This window comes from Epargyreus clarus, unplaced genomic scaffold, assembly GCF_041222505.1.
Source record: "Epargyreus clarus isolate Ecla_fem2 unplaced genomic scaffold, WU_Ecla_fem_2.2 ptg000026l, whole genome shotgun sequence".
Classification (NCBI taxonomy): domain Eukaryota; kingdom Metazoa; phylum Arthropoda; class Insecta; order Lepidoptera; family Hesperiidae; genus Epargyreus; species Epargyreus clarus.
This window is the reverse complement of record NW_027332233.1, coordinates 9850710-9868507: the sequence shown is the minus strand read 5'-3', so window position 1 is coordinate 9868507 and position 17798 is coordinate 9850710. Positions and strand designations below refer to the sequence as shown.

The following is a 17798-nucleotide window of genomic DNA, read 5'->3' as shown; positions in this document are numbered from 1 at the left end:
TAATTTGACATTCTTGCAATTGTACTAATAAAAGTTAAATAATTCCCAAGATTTCCCCTGAAGTATGTGTAGCGTCGAAGTTTATTTCAATATTTTCAATGTGTTGACGTCACGCTACGAAATGACACTTGACCGCCTGTTTTGGCGTAACGTTCCGTTTACCGTAATAAAAATATGTTTTTTATTAATAAATAGCCCTTTTTTCGAAAAAATGATCAATGAAAGGCATATATAATACGTATATGAATTCATTAAAACAGTTTCCCAAAAAGTGTCAAGTAGCCAATTTTTTTGTTACTCATACTTTTATTATGTTGCTAGTATAAAAAATTTTTGAAGATCTTGTTCATTTGTCAAATTTCTAGTAACATCACAAGAAAAATGTCACCTAGATGGAAAAAAACAATGTGAGTGATAAGTGAAAATATGGCCAAGTCCAAAAGTTGATACATCTTTAAAACTTATTTATTATACTATACCCCAACGGATCACTAACTTCAATCATAGTCGAAACAAAACAATGACTCATGTAGAAAAACGGCCGACTCGCCCAGGCAAGGAGACCATTCATTCTGGGCACTTCATGGTGTCGCATTTTGAAGCTGAAGAACAAGATGAATATGACGATTTGGCAGTGCCAATCCCTGATGAGGAGCAAAATGTCCAAAAGACGTCGGTCGTGGCCACGTACACCGTGCCAGGAGTCGCAGAAACATTCCCTCTTTCTGACAAAGAAGAAAGTAAACAACATCAACAACTTTCTATTGAGATATCTCTCACAAAATTATTCAAATGCATGACTTTGGCGTATAGGTAAGTGTATTTTAGTCATATTTTTCTAAATAGAGTTTAGATTTAGGTGAGCAAATCATATGATTTTTATTTTTCTGTAATTCATATCTTGTAAACACTTCGTTTTAATTACTACTTTTGAGATTATGGATTACTTTTTAAGATTGGCAGTCAGTTTGTGGATGTGGTATCAGCATAGTTAAGAGGTAATTTTTTTAAAAGTAGTGTAAGAAAGAGGAAACATACTGCTTAACTAGGTTTGGTGTGCAAAGATAAGATGGGGTCAAAGCCTGTACAAAAGACACAGGTCACTTGCTGAGATAAGTCTGCTTGCAAATAGATATTTATAAAACATATTTTACTGTAAATATTATGTAAAGTAAATCCTGATATTATTTTCGATTTATTGATGTATCTATGATACATAATTTGTGTTTTCATTTTAAAATAAATGGGAAAGATTCTCATGTGTGCTTTGCAGGGTGTTATATACAGGGTCTGTGTGTAAAAATATAATGATATATTTAATTATTTATCTGTAATTTAGTTATATTTTGAGGATAAGAAAATTAAGTTAATATATCTTTTATATAGTATAGAAGTATTGACTACAAATATAAGTTTGATTTCTAGAATCGGTGCAATATTGATTGTTTTGTTTTTGTTAGTAGAATAATCATTTTAAGCATTCAAAATCACTTTTTTTTCTATATTCTATAATCACAATTTTATCTTCTTACTGCCCTATTTAGTATATGTAAAATGTCAAAAATAACAGCTCTTATTAGACCCATAACATTATTTATATTATAACCATTTTATTACTTGTTCCTCCTGGTGTATGTATTACTATATTTAATTTGTTGGTATTCTCTGAGAAATGAGATTCAATCCACCAAAAAAAAAAGCTGTTGTTGTTGAATTTAACCCAGACACATCAATGTATCATGTCTTATTTTTGAGCATGTTACAGCATACAATAATGATAAAGATTTAATATGTATTCTATGTATTCCAATATTTATTGCAAATATAAGAATTCAAATAGTTTCATAACCAAATTTGCTGCCATATGTCAGACACTGATATCTGATTGACTTAAATTATATTGCAAAATGATTGGTTTGGACCTGAATTACTCTAATAATATTTGTCTATACATATAATTTATTTACTGAAATAATTTATAAAAGATGTACATTCATCTATTTAAAAAAATGTTGGTCTAGCTTAAGATTTTTCCATTAGAATATATAATGAAATCAAAGCTAATATATTCATGTATAATTATGTACAGTACAGTACCGTAAAATTTTTGTACAGGACACAATTTTTTTTATACATTCTATAAAAATATGTGTGCACTTACAATATTTCATTTACTAAAGTGCGAAATTAGGTCCCATTTAATATGTATTGAGAAAAAAACTAGCTACCATACAACACAAAATATCTAAATTATTGATGTTGAGGCAGTGATAGCCTAGTGGTTAAGAAAGCTTAGTGGTTAAGAAACTCAGCTTCTCAATCGAAGGGTCTGAAGTTCCAAACCCAGGTACCAGATTTTTTAAAGTTTTGTGCATATTAGAAATTGATTATCACTTGCTAAACGGTGAAGGAAAACATTGTGAGGAAACCTGCCTACCTGAGAGATTTATATAAAAAATCTTCTCAAAGGTATATGAAGTCTACCAAATCGCATTTGGCCAGCGCGGTGGAATATGGCGTAATCCTTCTCATTATGAGAGGAGACCAGTGCCCAGCATTGGGACAGTAATGGATTGATGATGACGATGATGTTTTTTCATCGATAATAGAGATTAGCTAAAACTAAATTCATTTAAAAGTAATAAAATGTAAGGCGTTCATTGAAAGGTTATAAACTGTAAAAAATATCTCCAAAACTATTTTTTTATAAAATTCTTAAATCAACAGCTCTTAACTACCTATGTGTATTTAGAGTAGTGGAAATACAGATAAGATAGAGTCAGGTTCCTTTCTTATCAAATTGTTATTTATAATAAGCTTAAGATCACTTATTGATAATGCCACAGATAAGGGGCATATGGGCATCTGACAAGCTTATATTTCCACAGTACAGTTCCAACTCTAAGGCTGTACTTTTATTTGTAAAATTCAACTGGGTTTTCCTCTCATAATGTCTAATTTTATTATTTTGAAATCAAAAATGTGTCTTTTGCCTTCAATAACTTACATAATTAATTTAATTATGAAAGTTCTTTTATCTAACAACAGTTTGTGACGGTGTATTGGGTAGAAGCATGGTAAGTTGATTAACTGATATATTTATTTGTATATATTTCTCAGACAAAAATTAACATCACCAAAATGGAATCGTTTCAAAGGTATAAAACTACGTTGGAAGGACAAAATCAGATTGAACAACGTAATTTGGAGATGCTGGCATATGCAATGTAAGTGTTCCTTATAACTATTTTCTGTGAGACTACATAATTATAAAGCAATTAATGTTGTCACAGACATGCTGTTGTGAGCATCGCTATAACATTGATCTTTATTTTACTACTTATAGTTATTACACAATGTGTAGATAAGTGATTTGTTGTAAAGATGAAATATGTATGCGGTACAGTTGTAAATTTATTCTGCTGATAATTTAACCATACTTTTGAAGTGGAATATATTTCAATTTTAGTTTTTTGTGCTACTGTTATGTACTGTTTGTTTCAGATAGAGTATCTAAATGATGTTTTTTCGTAATTTTTTTCATGTGTATATTGAATAAGTTTAAATCGCAAATAATTTCGAATACAATATTTGCTTCTTGTAAAGTAACATTCAAAAGTGAACTGCAATTCTTAGTAACTATATTGACAATTGTGCTTAAAGGGTCATCTACCTATATAGATAATGTTTGATACCGCGTCTACATTACACAATTGATTATGGGTTGCGATGTGAGTGGAGTCACTGAAGATAATATAGCCCATCAACTAATAAATAGTCGATCGTCTACAACCTCGTGATCTAGAACGAATTAGTCCACGTTACGATAAACGTATTTCGTATTAGATCAATTAAATCGATAAGAAATCACAACAACACAATGTGTTTCATTTCGGTTCGAGATGATTATGTTTGTACTAGTCGTTTCTTGATAAAAAAATCTCAGTTTCACCGCATTGTGAACGCGTTTTGTGTTGAGTTGGTTCCGGTACTTATTTATTATTATTTAGTATTTTAGTTTCGAGAGTTTCTTACGAAACAGTTCGTGTTATATTTGATGTGCTATAGTTACATTTTTGGTTACAGTCATAAAGAAAAAGAATACATTGGTGTGCCAGTTCGCTTCGCCGCTAGATGTTGATACACACGTGAAACCAGAGGTTGGTTTACTACTTACTACCTTAAGTTCTTGGTAAATGATATTTTATATTATGAGCAGTATTGAAGTGGAAATGTGTACCAAATTTTATTCCTTTCAGACAACAATATTAGAAGGGAAATATTGGAAAAGAAGAGTTGAGGCAGTTATAGCAGAATATAAAAAATGGCGAATGTTTCACATTATGAGACTCCTCGGCAAGGGGGATACCTCTGTCCAGGATACGGTAAGGATGACTAATGTTGCCTGAATAATAACTACGGTTTTAACCTATAGCCTGGGCTGCTCCGATCACAATAATTGTCGATTGAAGTTTCGCGTATAATATATTTTCTGATAGGATTATGACTTTGCCAAATTTCAGTATCTTACCAATATTTATTGTTTCGAAAATGCTATTATGTGTAATAACACGCTTTTATAATACACGCTATGCTTTATTAATAAAACTCTAAATAAAATCTTAATGTACATAGTTATAGGAATGGTGTCGTTGATCACTAAATAATTTGCCACTATCTAAACGTTGGAAACCGGTGCGTTATATTCCAGATGTCAAAACTATGCGGTTTTCAGATGTCGGATATGGACACGGTGGAGTCGTTCTCCCAGTGCAGCGACCTCGCGGGCAACATGCTCACCGACGAGGACTATCTCAACTTCATGAGTGACACGCTATTCTCAACCATCACAAATCATCAGCCTTTTGCTTTCCCAGATTGCAGGGAGATTGGTATTATGATTATTCAATAAAGCAACGCATTTGACTTTTGCATTTTATACGCAACATGCCTCTCCAAATTGACGCATTGTTTTTGAATTTTAGCCAAGGGTGCAGGCTTAGCTGATTTCATTCAACCAAGCTTGGGCCCTTTGCAGCCGAATCTTGATGATTTTATGGACACATATGAACCGCTTCATGGTAAGATATTTTTTATGTTACACACTTTGTGAACAAAATGAATCGGCGGACTATAACTTGTGGTTAATAACATGTTGCAGACCTGCTCTCGACGCCCCGACTGCCTCCTGTACCTGAAGAAACCACTATTCCTCCAGAAGATCCATTATACAGGAGCGGAATGTCAGTAGATTCATATACACCACAAGGCTATATAACTGGCAGTCAAAGTACTACTACAGTCACGATGCCTACCAGTCAGATGACCATTCATGGTATACGCATGTATAAACTTAGCCTCAATTTGTAAATATGAAATACTGGCTAAATCTTGACTCTTTTACTTTTAGGTACAAGTAACAATACTCAAATGGTATCCGTGCCGGAGCAGGGAAAGAGCGAGCAAATTCCATTGTATGATAGTGAGAGGTTGTTCAATCAAACGGAGCTCGCCAACAACATCCTCGGCTCCCAGGAATTGCTGCCTTCATTCCAAACGAGCGCGTACGAACAGCACACGGTGACGCAGCCCGACGCACAGATCCACAGCAACGTGTACGCTCCGAAAACTACGCGCTTGCAGTACGTCAGCGCGCCACCGAAAATTATAACGCAGCAAGAGGCTTGTTACCCTAAGTACAGTGCGGGTTGGTATTTGTATTTTGCATATATGTTATCTCGTACGTTTTTAAGTGATGTGAACCCGTAAGAGTTTATATGGAGGCTAACATAAATTCAACTCGATCAAGGACGTCGCCAGGCGATCATCCAGGAGAGGGCACGTGGTGTATGAAACTGTGGTTTTTGCATTTTTAGCTGTGTCTTTACTACACCTCTTTTATTAGAAGATCTTTTTAAAGATATAGAATTTAAAAAAAATAAGATAAAGTGTCTTTGCAGATAAATTTGAAACTTATGGGGAACCAAAATAAATGGGCTGGACAATTTTAATGTATATAATATAATATTTAGCATATCTAAAATTAGAATCTAATTTTCGATCACCAAGGATCACATCATTACACACTTTACGAAACATTACAATATTGCGTTTGCGTTGTTAGCGATACCGCCGTCGCAAACCGCACCGGAGACGGTGTCGCTGCTGCAGCAGCCGGTGCAAAACCCGAAGTACGCCACCACCGTCGTGATCCAGGGCCGCGCCGCGTACACCCGCGACAAACCCCGCTCCAGGCTCCCACACTACACTAATCAGATGACCAACAATCATTATCAAAATGTGGTGAGTACGTAAATACGAAAATGGAGAAAGTAAGAAATAATAGAATGGATTTGATTACTGTGTTCATCGCCAGATTGGAAATTCTTAATAATAATCATTTTATTATAGGTTTAAATTTGGTCCTAATTGTTGAAAATGTGTCTTTACTTGTCAACTGAGTTAGTCCCGTAATAAAACCTTTTATTTTAGGCAAGACTAAAACTACTCTTACATTTTTTGCGGATTCTACTAAATTAGTTTTGTAACACATTTAATAAATACTTACATACATACATACATTTTAACATACTTTAATTGAGGATTATGCATCAATAAGAAATAAAAGGTGTTAAAATACTTCATAATAATACTACAAAAATGATGATGTTATTTAAAACAAGTGTACGTATACCAGGCGTACTCCCAGCCGCTGCAAGCGACAGCTTACGAGTCGCGCGGTACGACGAGCGGCGCGGCGAGCGGCGCGCCCGGCCAGTACCTGCAGCCCGGCCCTCTCGACTACAAGGCCAAGGGAGGGCCCGCTAACGCCGCCGGCTTCAAGCTGCCCTCACCGCCCGTCACGCCCTCCAGTTCGCAGCAGGTACGAGCGGACCTATATTGTCGGTCCTAACGGCTAGTGTAGGTTTGGGCATTGGCGGCCGCAAAAGGCGCAAATGGAATATTTTCAGGGAAAATAGGTAGACAAAAAAAAAAACAAATTAAATCTGTTAGAAAAATATGGCCTAAAAAGTAGAGTATGTACTGGAAATATATCTGGATTTTTTTTTTTAATTTGTGACATATTGCCGCTCCACTAAAAGTGCCGCCCGGTGAGCAAGTCGAGTTTGCCCTCTAGAGAACAGAGTATGTTTTTTGTTTAAAATATAAATTTTAATACGAAATACCTTCTAGGTCTTATTTCTATGATTGTCATTGAAAAATGTTATTTCTGAAATATTGCCGCCGGTGGGCGCGATAAACAAAAAAGTAATTTCCTAGAAGCGATTATTTCTCCGAGTTTTCGTGAGAAGTAACATCACGCAGTCGGTCCGGCAGGTGCAGCTGCCGGTGGCGGCGGCGCCGGGCCCGAGCGCGGCAGCCAGCGCTCGCAAGCAGGAGCAGTACCGCTCGCACTCGCTGCCGCTGGGCGCGCAGCTCGGCGCGCAGCTGGCCGCCGACTGGCTCGTCGCGCCCGCCGCGCACGACGCCGTCGCGCACCAGGCGAGGGTGAGGGATTTAGTTACTTATTATTAAATTAATATTATAGTCACTTAGGTAAATTAAATTACTAATTATACTTTTGAGGCTGTCTCTAAATGATGAACTAATATGGAATGATGGGTGCAAAATTTAATGTGTAATCAAGTTCTTGAAGCTCTCAGTGTCTGTAATGTTGTAGTGACAGCATAACTGGTAGACTTAGAAATTGAAATTCCTAACTGGTAGTGGTGTCTAAAATGGAGTCAACCTAATTTTTTTCATAATGTAGAGAACTATTATATTGGCCTAGCGATGTAAGTCTATTGACACTGACTTTGATTGAAATCATACCATTACATGATTGATGAGGATTAAAAAAAAATATTTGTTCTTTAGATAATCGTAAATAACGATGTTCACTTTTCATGCATTAAACAATTAATTGATTCGTCATTTAAAGATTAAATCAATAAACAAGTGAAACGAAAATACTAAGGTCGTGACACCTTTCAATAATATTTAATTTTCGTATAATGTAATTGAATACGGAATTGCATCATAATGTGATACTAAGAGCATCCGTATGCAGGCACGCGAGCCGAACTCGGGCGCGATGCGCATGCGGTCGCGGTCCACGTCGAGCAGCGTGGTGGCGGAGGGCGCGGCGGGCGGCGCGGCTAGCGGCGCGGCGGGCGGCGCGGCTAGCGGCTCGGCGAGCGGGGCGGGTGCGCGCCGGCCGCCGCCGCTCACCAGCGTGGCGTCGGAGCCCACGCTGCCGCAGGCCAGCGTCATGCTCGCACAGCTGCTCTCCGCGCAACATTGTACGAACCCTATTGTTTACCAAACAAATATTTATTTATTTATGTTGGGTCACAGTCATTCACAAACATTCACAAATGTGAACCCAATTCTAACTTGATCGATCCGGTAGATTCGAATAAAAATGGTTGTGACAGAGAAACACACGCATGCGTTTATAAAGGTTGCGTTTTGTCATAATAACGTACAGAACTCTAAAATCCTGAGATAATCTAATATAATTATCTTGTATTTATTAGGTATGTCATAACAAGTTTATGGAATTGATGGAAAATTTTTAATCATTATTTTTATTATCTTGTGTGCACCAATATGTATTTGCAGTTTTTAGATAATATATTTAGGCTTATTTTCGCAATATTCCTATCTGAAACATTTTATCTACTTTAGGCGTTTTTTTTAATTTATAGCAGTGTAATTAGTAGGGATAATATAGATAAACAAATTGACTTATTTGTGCAGTATTTTATGTTAATGACATTTGTATCAATTGCTTTCAAATTTTGATTCTAGCTCAAAGTTTGTACAAGCTCAACAGTAGTCTTGAAGATGTTGCCTCTGGAAGCGATCCCACCAAGTCGCCTATCAGACGGGGACAGCCTTCCCCCATCGGGAGCGACGTCATGTCACCGCATCAGGTAAACAACAGGATACCATAATGTAAATATTAATTATAATTAATTCACCTGCAGGTCTCCCCCAGTTTCAGGGAGAAACGCATGCCCAGCAGTGGGACGTGTAATGTGTTGCAGCATGCTATGTAAATAACTAGTGAAGGTAGTGTGAAATGCCTAGTGGCATTTCACACTACCTTCTCCTTCTCCTCGTATAAATGTCGTATTTAATACCCGAAAAACGTGACTGAGCTATAGGCTAAGATTGTTGTGGAACAGTGGTACGCATGGAATATTTACTGAGCTCTATTTGTTCAGATAACACAGACATAAAAAAATATCAACCACGCGGCAACCCCGTGGGACTACGTTATTAGCGTTATTACATATCGCAATGTTTCTGCTAGAGGCCACTGCGTTACGAGGAAGTGGATGCCTTGTCAATAACAACTTGATTTGTAGATTATGCAGTTTTGGCGTCAAGGCAGTAATATAGCCTTGGGGGCCCGACTACCGTGCCCCCAGATAATAACTTTATTACATAGTAACGGATTCTCGTACGGCACAAGCATTTTATCAGCCGAAGACGAAATCATGCGATAGCAATTATTTATCACATCACGACTTCGAATGATGATATTATCAGTTACCTTTGTGCTTTGCGAATTTCTTAAAATAAAATATTTACGTCTGTTGTCTTCAATACCGATTATTTATTTATAGAATATAGAAACGGATCGCAGAGAAACACATCTTTAATTTAGTACAATAAGTAATTATAATGGAGTATTGTTCTCTATGTTTGTTAATTAGTTGGGGACCGTATATAATCAATTATCCACTTGAAATTAATTGATGCCACATGTTTCTTTATTCCATGACAATTAGTTATTGAACAAATTTATTATGTTTAATTTTTGTTGGCATTTTGTAAATTAACATAAGCGAACATACAAGCATAGAGGATGCTTATGTTAATTGCATATGTGCATATTAGATATTACAGTATTACCTGCTTTAACAGTGACAGAAAACATTGTGAGGAAATTGAAACGCCTAACAGTTCTTTAATAAAAAGGTCTTCAAGTTGTATGAAATCTATTCATACACCCTAGGCCAGCCTAGATTTTATTTTATAATATATGATAGTAATGTATATTGCCTGTTACCGCGTCAAGATTTCGATTACTGTTAATTAATCTGCAGCTAAAGATCATTAGTACCATAGTGCATTGCAAATCCTAAACTAAATATGTATATGCTCGGTAAATATTATCGTCGAGTGATATTTATTCACGTTTGTTAAATAAATACAATACAGAATTACTAGATTAGATGTAGTTGTGGTGTTATCAAATGTATTTTGTTAAACTAATCTATTTTACACACGGCGGTGTATGTAACAGTCAAAGCAAAGTCATTGACACTATGTATTTTGTATCTATAATGCGAAATATTATGGTCAAAATATCACCAATAATAAAATCATTTTTTATGTAACTAAATTTTGGTGGGCACAGCTTTTGACTATTAATAACGGGCTTATATCAACCATAGTAAAATGTTTTAATAATGTAATTTGAACAGTCTGTGAAATATTGAATTTTGAAGATGGTCGAACCCTTTGTGGTTAGACTACGGCGGCACCACAGCCACACCTATTTCTACCTAATAACAGCAGTGTTAGGCGCTGCTGTGTTCCGTTTTGAGGGGAGGGTATAGGAGACATACTTTTCCGAGGCGTTCCAGCTTAGTCCTCAGGGGTAGGAACATCTAATCCTATCTAGGGTTGATTACAGATGTCCATGGGCGGCAGTAGCCACTTACCATCAGATAAACTGCATGCTCGTCTGCTACTCCTATATTATAAAAAACGCAACTTAAGCTTTTCTTTGTATAGGTAGGTTCAGTTTGCCGAAATTCGATACTATAACATTATATGCTATTTCTATCTAGTTGCGGGTGTTATTATCTAATCATATATTTAATTATTGATATAAAAATATAGGTTGGTATCAAAACTAATCTTTAGCCATTGAAAATTAAATGGTTATTGCATTTTTTTTTAATTCGGAGATTAATCAACTCTATATAGTATTTACCTTTTCTAAAAATGGATATGCAATGTAAATTTGTATAGAATTATAGGGAATATGTTTTAAGATAAAATAGTACCTTATTCTGTTTCTGTATAGGTTTCGTATACTTACCTGACTATGCAGAGTTAAGTCTTTCGAGGGTATGTCTGTATGTCTCATTTTTGACACGCCACATAGTATAAATGGCTTGATGGATTTAATTTTAGGAGGTGTTGTTAGAGTTGTCCAAAATTTTGGAATGTTATGGTTTAAATAGTTAGGTTTTTGTTTAAACAATTATTATTTGCCTCGTTTACTATAACTTTTTAATATTATAAAGTACGTTTTTTGACGACCCGCCGTCTACGAATGATGAATTTAGATATCTATTCTGGGTCGGGGTGTTTGTGTACTAGTTTATGTATGTTTCTATGGCACTCACGATAAAGGGCTTCTTTGTGTGAAGATACGGATGTAGAAATGGTCTATAAAATAATGATAATTGTCAAATGTTATCTTATATATAAAATTATCGTGTCACAATGTTAGTTATCGTACTCCTCCGAAACGGCTTTACCGATTTTCACTAAATTTTAAATGCATATTCAGTAGGTCTGAGAATCGGCTACTATCTATTTTTCATACCCCTAAGTGATAAGGGTTGTTCACCCTTAACATGTTTTTATTTGTATGGCAACACAACGTCTGTCGGGTCAGTTAGTTTATTATAAATAATCGTTTGTCGGTGCCCAGTCGCGCGGTCAGTCCGCGTCGCCGCCAGTGTCGCCGGGGTCCCCGCGCGCGGGCTCCCCGCGCGAGCCGCGGCGCACGCACCTGCACGCGGAGCAGAAGCGCCGCTACAACATCAAGAACGGCTTCGACACGCTGCAGGCGCTCATCCCGCAACTCAACGCCAACCCTAACGCTAAGGTAGCTAACGTATAGTCCGCGTCAAACTTCAAGTCCCCTCTGAAGTTGTTGCGAGCGGGTGTAGTCATACAATTTGCTATGGCGACGCGATTCATTTCTATATTCAGAGCGAAGTAACAGTTTGCGCGGACTATCCGTTTTAAAACTTTGTGACTATGAATTTGTAAGGTTATTTTTACTGGCAAAAGGAACATAAATTTATTAATTTGGTAATTATGACCTATTTAGCAAAAATATTTTGTCAAACACGTTGTTTCTTAAATGTTTACACTTAATCACAGATTAGCAGGCTGTTGTTAGTTCGGTTTTAAATATTCTTACAAAAACTTACATTCGTACTTACTTGCATGTGTGCTTCGCCTTCTTCAGTCACTCAAACATTCCTTTTTTAACCAAACCTATTTCATGTTTCATAGAACTAACAAGAACAATTAAAACATCGTTTATTATTATCTTTTTCCAGATTAGTAAAGCTGCCATGTTACAAAAAGGGGCAGAGTACATTAAACAATTGAAGGCAGAAAGAAATCAAATTAAAGAAGAAATGGAGAACTTACGGCAACAGATTGAATGTTTAAATAATTCTATTTCGTAAGTTTTATCACCTTCCTTATTATTTTTCAATACTGTATGATAAGTTTACTTCTAATTATTAATGGACGTGTTAGTTATATCGCGTGCTTAAAGGTAAAAGGGCCTATAGCTAAGGGTTAATAGGGATTTATGCTGAAATTATCTTAAACGTAAAAATTTTTTACGTTTCAGATAATTTCAAACCGAACTAAAAATTTTCTTACGTTTCAGATAATTTCAAACCGAATGGCAAAAAAAAATTTTTTATGTGCCCTTTCAGCATAAATCCCTATTAACCCTTAGCTATAGGCCCTTTTACCTTTAAGCACGCGATATAGGATGAGATCGTGGAGAATATTTTTTAGACGAAGTTTTACCGAGCACGTGGAACGCGTGCAGATCAGTAGGAGGCTACGATCGAACTGAGTGTAAAACTAGTTGTGAGGCGGTGTTGTGTCATGATGACATGATGGAAAAAATATCGTTCATTCGTTAAGAGAGGGTAATGATGAAAATGATTCTACGGGGTGCCGTTCAGTTTACATTTTAATGCGCTAAAAAGTTAATAATGAATTGCTAAGACCCACGCCGTCTTGCTTTATTTATAGGTGACATAATTGCATTGTTTTTGGTGGTATAATTACATGCATTTATGCCATTGATTTGAATTTAATATCACACACATGATTCAAAATTGTATTTTATCCCATTTATACAATAATTTTAATAAATGTATTCACGTACGCATAGAAACGATATTTCTTCGCATTTCTTCGATTTCGTGTTGTTTTTGCACCACTTAACTGCAAATGTCGGCATTGTTCCGCGAAAACTACACCATGACAGTCGGCGACGTAATGGGAAAAACCGTTTACGTATGTGTGTCGTAAATACACGAAACCGTCAGCCGTTTGTTCCTTCCTTCAATTACAAGGCGGTGAGATATCTTTACTAATCTATGACTGAAAAGGTAAAAATGAAATGATTAAAATATTTAGCTATGGGGTAATTTGTCTCTTGCAGCAACTGCCACTCGATGCTGCCGGCGACGGGCGCGCCGGTGTCGCGCGCGCGCGCGGGCCGCCTGCGCGAGATGTTCGCGCGACACGTGGCCGCGCGCACCGCGCTCAACTGGAAGTACTGGCTCGTATCCTTTCACAAACCGACCGATAAACTCACTTCTTCAGCGTTTTTAGTGTCTCGCGACGGTAATCTCACGGGGCGTTACAGTTTACTGTTTCACTGGATGAAAAGAAACGTGGGGTCAAAAAGGTCTAAAACCTTCTTAAAACCTATTGGTAAGTCGAATGTGGTGTAAGATGTAACATGATTGCTTAGAGGAAGCCAGCAGCTCTGGTGAAAAGTTCAAGAATATATCTGTTAGGAAATATAGATTCTGGCTAATCTATCATCTATTTTTAATTTCTTCTGCAAGGAGTCGGATAAACAAATTAAAATTTTACTTTGAAAAATTGTATTTTGTCGTTACTTATTTCGAAACAATATTAATAAAAACTTGAATAAGAGAAAATATATAACCAAGCTTTATTTATTATTAATTAACTATCAAATTTGAAGTAATCACTACCAAACACAAAAAAATATAGCATTGTTATAATAAAATTGAATCCACGCAAGCAAGCGGCGACTTTCCTTAACCTGGCGCAGTTCAGCGTGGTGAGCGCGGCGCTGGTGGAGTCGTTCAGCGCGTGCGTGTCGTGCAGCAGCGCCGCCGACCTCGTGCGCACCACGCTGCTGTGGGCCGAGCAGCACTGCTCGCTCGTCGAGATGCGACCAGGTACCGTTTGTGTAGCTTGTTTTTTTTTTTAACTTACTGCGTGACTGGGCTGTTTGTGCGTTTTGAATGTAGTGTGTAGTGAATTATCACTGATTAAGTAATTTAATGAATGTTGGAAGCAGATGCGTTTCTACGTCGCAAGTCTAAATTAGAACGCCTCGTATAAACTTTTCTCTTAAACCATTCTTCAAATCAGAATACATTAGCGCTTAACATTGATATAATATGACAGAAATAGGCGTAGCAGATATTCCACTTGAGCAGAACTATAAAGTTCAGTATACTGGCTTGAATGAAGATGCACATTGGAAATTCGGTCCATGACCATTAATTTAAACGACCCATTTATTTAAATTATGACATTTTTCTATCGTAAAGCTATTAAGTATTTGTGTCTTTGTCTAATAATGACAATCACGACACAGGGGATCCTAGAATGAGATTTTGAGTGTAGAAATGTGTTATTTATGTAGATTTCCTCACAATGTTTTCCTTCACCATTACAGAGAATGAGTAATCTAGACGCACGGCTGTGTTTTCACCAAATTCATAATTATTACTTTACTCTTTGCTATAAGGCTTTTTTGCGATGACCAAAATGATCCAATTAAACAACAAACATTTCCCCGGCAGCGGTGCTGAACTCCCTGCGCGTGCTGTGCACGAGCACGGACATCCTGACGAGCCCGGAGCGGCTCGCGGACGAGGCGCGCGCCGCCGCGCTCGCCGCGCCCGTCAAGGCCGAGCCCACCTAGCGCACACGACACGCCCATACACCACACCTGCCGCAGGGGCTATCCAGGGTGGAAGAGCGGCGTTATCCCTTTATTGTGGCCCGTCGAGGCCAAGCCCACCTAGCGCACACGCCACACACGCCACGCCACCCCGTTACACACACATGCCTGCTGCAGGGGCCATCCGGGGTGAAAGAGCTGCGATATCCCTACATTATGGCCCGTCAAGGCCGAGCCCACCTAGTGCACACGCCACGCCGCCACCGCACCACACCTGCCGTAGGGGCTATCCAGGGCGAAAGAGTGGGAATGACCCTTAATAGGCATGATGACAGTAATAAAAAATGAAATAATAAACGATTTAAGTAAAAACAATATATTAAAAGGATTCTCAAAAAGACACAATTAAAAAAACTTTAATATTTATTATATTTTCAAAAAAATAAAAGTATAAAATACTACAATCGGCTATCTTGTCTGAAACGCTAATCAGGGCGCGAATGACGACATTTTTGGGTATGTCACTGAATTGCTTGAACTTTTGTATTGGATGTTCTAGTGTGACGTCACCAACGCCATAACACCCGCGCTTAATTCAAAATAAGTGAATAAAGATGCTATTGTTTTCGTTAATATTGAATTTATTGCCAAAATAATACGATTTTTGGAATCAGTAGAAATGTACGTACATTATAGAAGGGGTTTTCAAAATTTGTCATCATGCCTATTGTGATGTGTGTAGGCAAGCAAAACACCCATTGTCCCTAAGTCACCCCTGCTGCCATAATCGAAACAGGTCAACATCTTCTGGAGCCCTGCACGGCAGGAAGTGTGTAGAATACTCCCGATATCGCTACGACCGCCATGCACCCTAGATGGCCCCTGTGTCAAAGGTATGAGGAGCTCGTCTAACTAACACCGAATAATACGTGGCGGCGTACAGTGGCGTCGCCGCTTTTATGTGTGTCGGCCCTGACAGTTCATTCACACTTTGTAGTCATTTTCACAATGCTTTCCACGTTACCACCGACTGCTATATCGACTTGTGTATTCATCGACCGTGTTTAGGGGTGATCTGTAAATTATTAGTAATTGTCATATCCTTTAAATGCTTGGTGACGTTGTAAATAATGAAATAAATTTTAAATTTTACAAAAAAGGAATATAACGCGTTTTAAAAACGGGAAAATCAAATATAAAAAAAATAATTCGTAACTTATGGATGCCCCTTACTGAAATCACGCGATCTATATTGGGTCCCGTGGGTTTGGTAATTAATCGATCGTATGATATAACACATCAATCAATTGGTCGACCATAAACCAATCTGAGACGATCCATCGTGTTTGGGCGATTACTAATACACATTTCTTATCGTTAAAACTATCGACGCGAACCCAAAATGCATATCTCTTATAAAATATTTAAACATATTAATTGTTATCAATTGTTTCGTTTTCTATAATAATTTTACAGTTCCAATTAACGATTTATTTATCTTTAATACCTTTAAAAAATTTGAATGATTATAACCAAGACAATTAAAATTACAAGTTAAAATGTATAATTAATGCGATAAATATAAATTATCGGTTGCGTCTCACTCCTAATCGCAGTTGATCGTCTCGGTCATCGAAATAATTCACGAGTATGTATTTTATAAATTTGAAGTATATGTAAAAGTGTATAAAGGATTTAATGGTCAAATTGTGTGAGGAACGATTTGCGTAATTTTTTATTTTGAGATTAATGCGAAAGAGACAAATATAAATATCAAATTAATATATTTGTAATACACGATCGATTACCATAGGTCGTATAATGTTCGCGAATCGTCATATTGTTACTTATTAATTATAATTAATAAATGCACGCTTGGAATTCAAAATTGCAGATATATAGTATATTTAGGATGTTTTGTTTTTTCTAAAGTTTTAATGTAAAGGGATGTTTTTTTTCTGCAAAATATTATAGCATTATTAGGCCCCGTTCCCTAATTTCGTTACGTCACGTAGATGCGTATTTCTTGATCATTATTTCTTCAGGACACCTTTAAATCCTTTTTTCAGTACCCATTTTAAAAATATTGAGTTTCTGCGATCTATATGCTTTCTATTAAAACATTTTAATCGTATTTTTTTTCACAGCTTAATATTACGTTGTAGTCACGTGTGAAATTAATTGAATTATTATTCATAAAACTATATTGAGTTTCCGTAGTAAATTGGTGTCTAATTATTTTCTCTGATGCGTGTAGCTTTTTAACATTTACATCAATTTTAAAAAATCTACAGTAAATAGATATGAGAAAGCGTAGCGTAGCACACACAGAACACGTGGTGATTGCCTCTAATCTCAATTGCCTAAATTTGCAATTCACTATGACGTCACATTCAATATAGCATGTTGTTTGCTGATGATTTTCTTATAGGCGAAATTGATAACATTCTATTTTATCACGTTTTCATAAATGTTATCCTAGTAACAATAGTACATTCGATTAGGGGACAGTAATACAATTCAAGCTTTTCATTGTAAACATTATAAAGAGATTCTACAAGGTTTTTGATTGTTGTTCTATACATTGAGTCAGTTTCTATGTGCAAGGTGGCATTTAAAACTAATTACACGTTATCATTTAAGGTATTTTAAGATAAGTGAATAAGTGGGCGGGGCCGATGGCGACAGCTCTCACTTAAACCTGTCTCGACTGATACATGTAATAAAATGTACTTTAACGTCTCACTTCTCATACCTTTACCTCATCATT

General features: G+C 36.7%; 1 protein-coding gene across 2 annotated transcripts; it reads left to right on the top strand.

Moving 5' to 3' along the window:
- The first annotated feature begins 331 nt into the window (after nt 1–331).
- Mondo (MLX interacting protein mondo) lies at nt 332–15611 on the top strand. Of its 2 annotated transcripts, none has more exons than XM_073087285.1 (18): nt 332–813; nt 3121–3227; nt 4087–4160; nt 4260–4385; nt 4736–4892; nt 4986–5081; nt 5162–5335; nt 5411–5707; nt 6125–6303; nt 6698–6883; nt 7327–7509; nt 8072–8303; nt 8815–8939; nt 11747–11923; nt 12387–12514; nt 13520–13643; nt 14165–14294; nt 14928–15611. In XM_073087285.1, exons 1-18 carry the CDS (start codon nt 521–523, stop codon nt 15047–15049), a joined length of 2910 nt encoding a protein of 969 aa, XP_072943386.1. In that variant the 5' UTR covers nt 332–520; the 3' UTR covers nt 15050–15611. The 2 variants fall into 2 exon arrangements, with proteins under 2 accessions (XP_072943386.1, XP_072943385.1); XM_073087284.1 differs by having other exon boundaries at nt 4712–4892.
- Nucleotides 15612–17798: the final 2187 nt, after the last annotated feature.

Coding starts and splice junctions, on each gene's coding strand:
- Mondo (XM_073087284.1), top strand. CDS start 521: ATGACTCATGTAGAAAAACGGCCGACTCGCCCAGGCAAGGAGACCATT. Junction 814..3,120: donor TGCATGACTTTGGCGTATAG/GTAAGTGTATTT, acceptor TATATTTCTCAG/ACAAAAATTAACATCACCAA. Junction 5,082..5,161: donor CACATATGAACCGCTTCATG/GTAAGATATTTT, acceptor AACATGTTGCAG/ACCTGCTCTCGACGCCCCGA.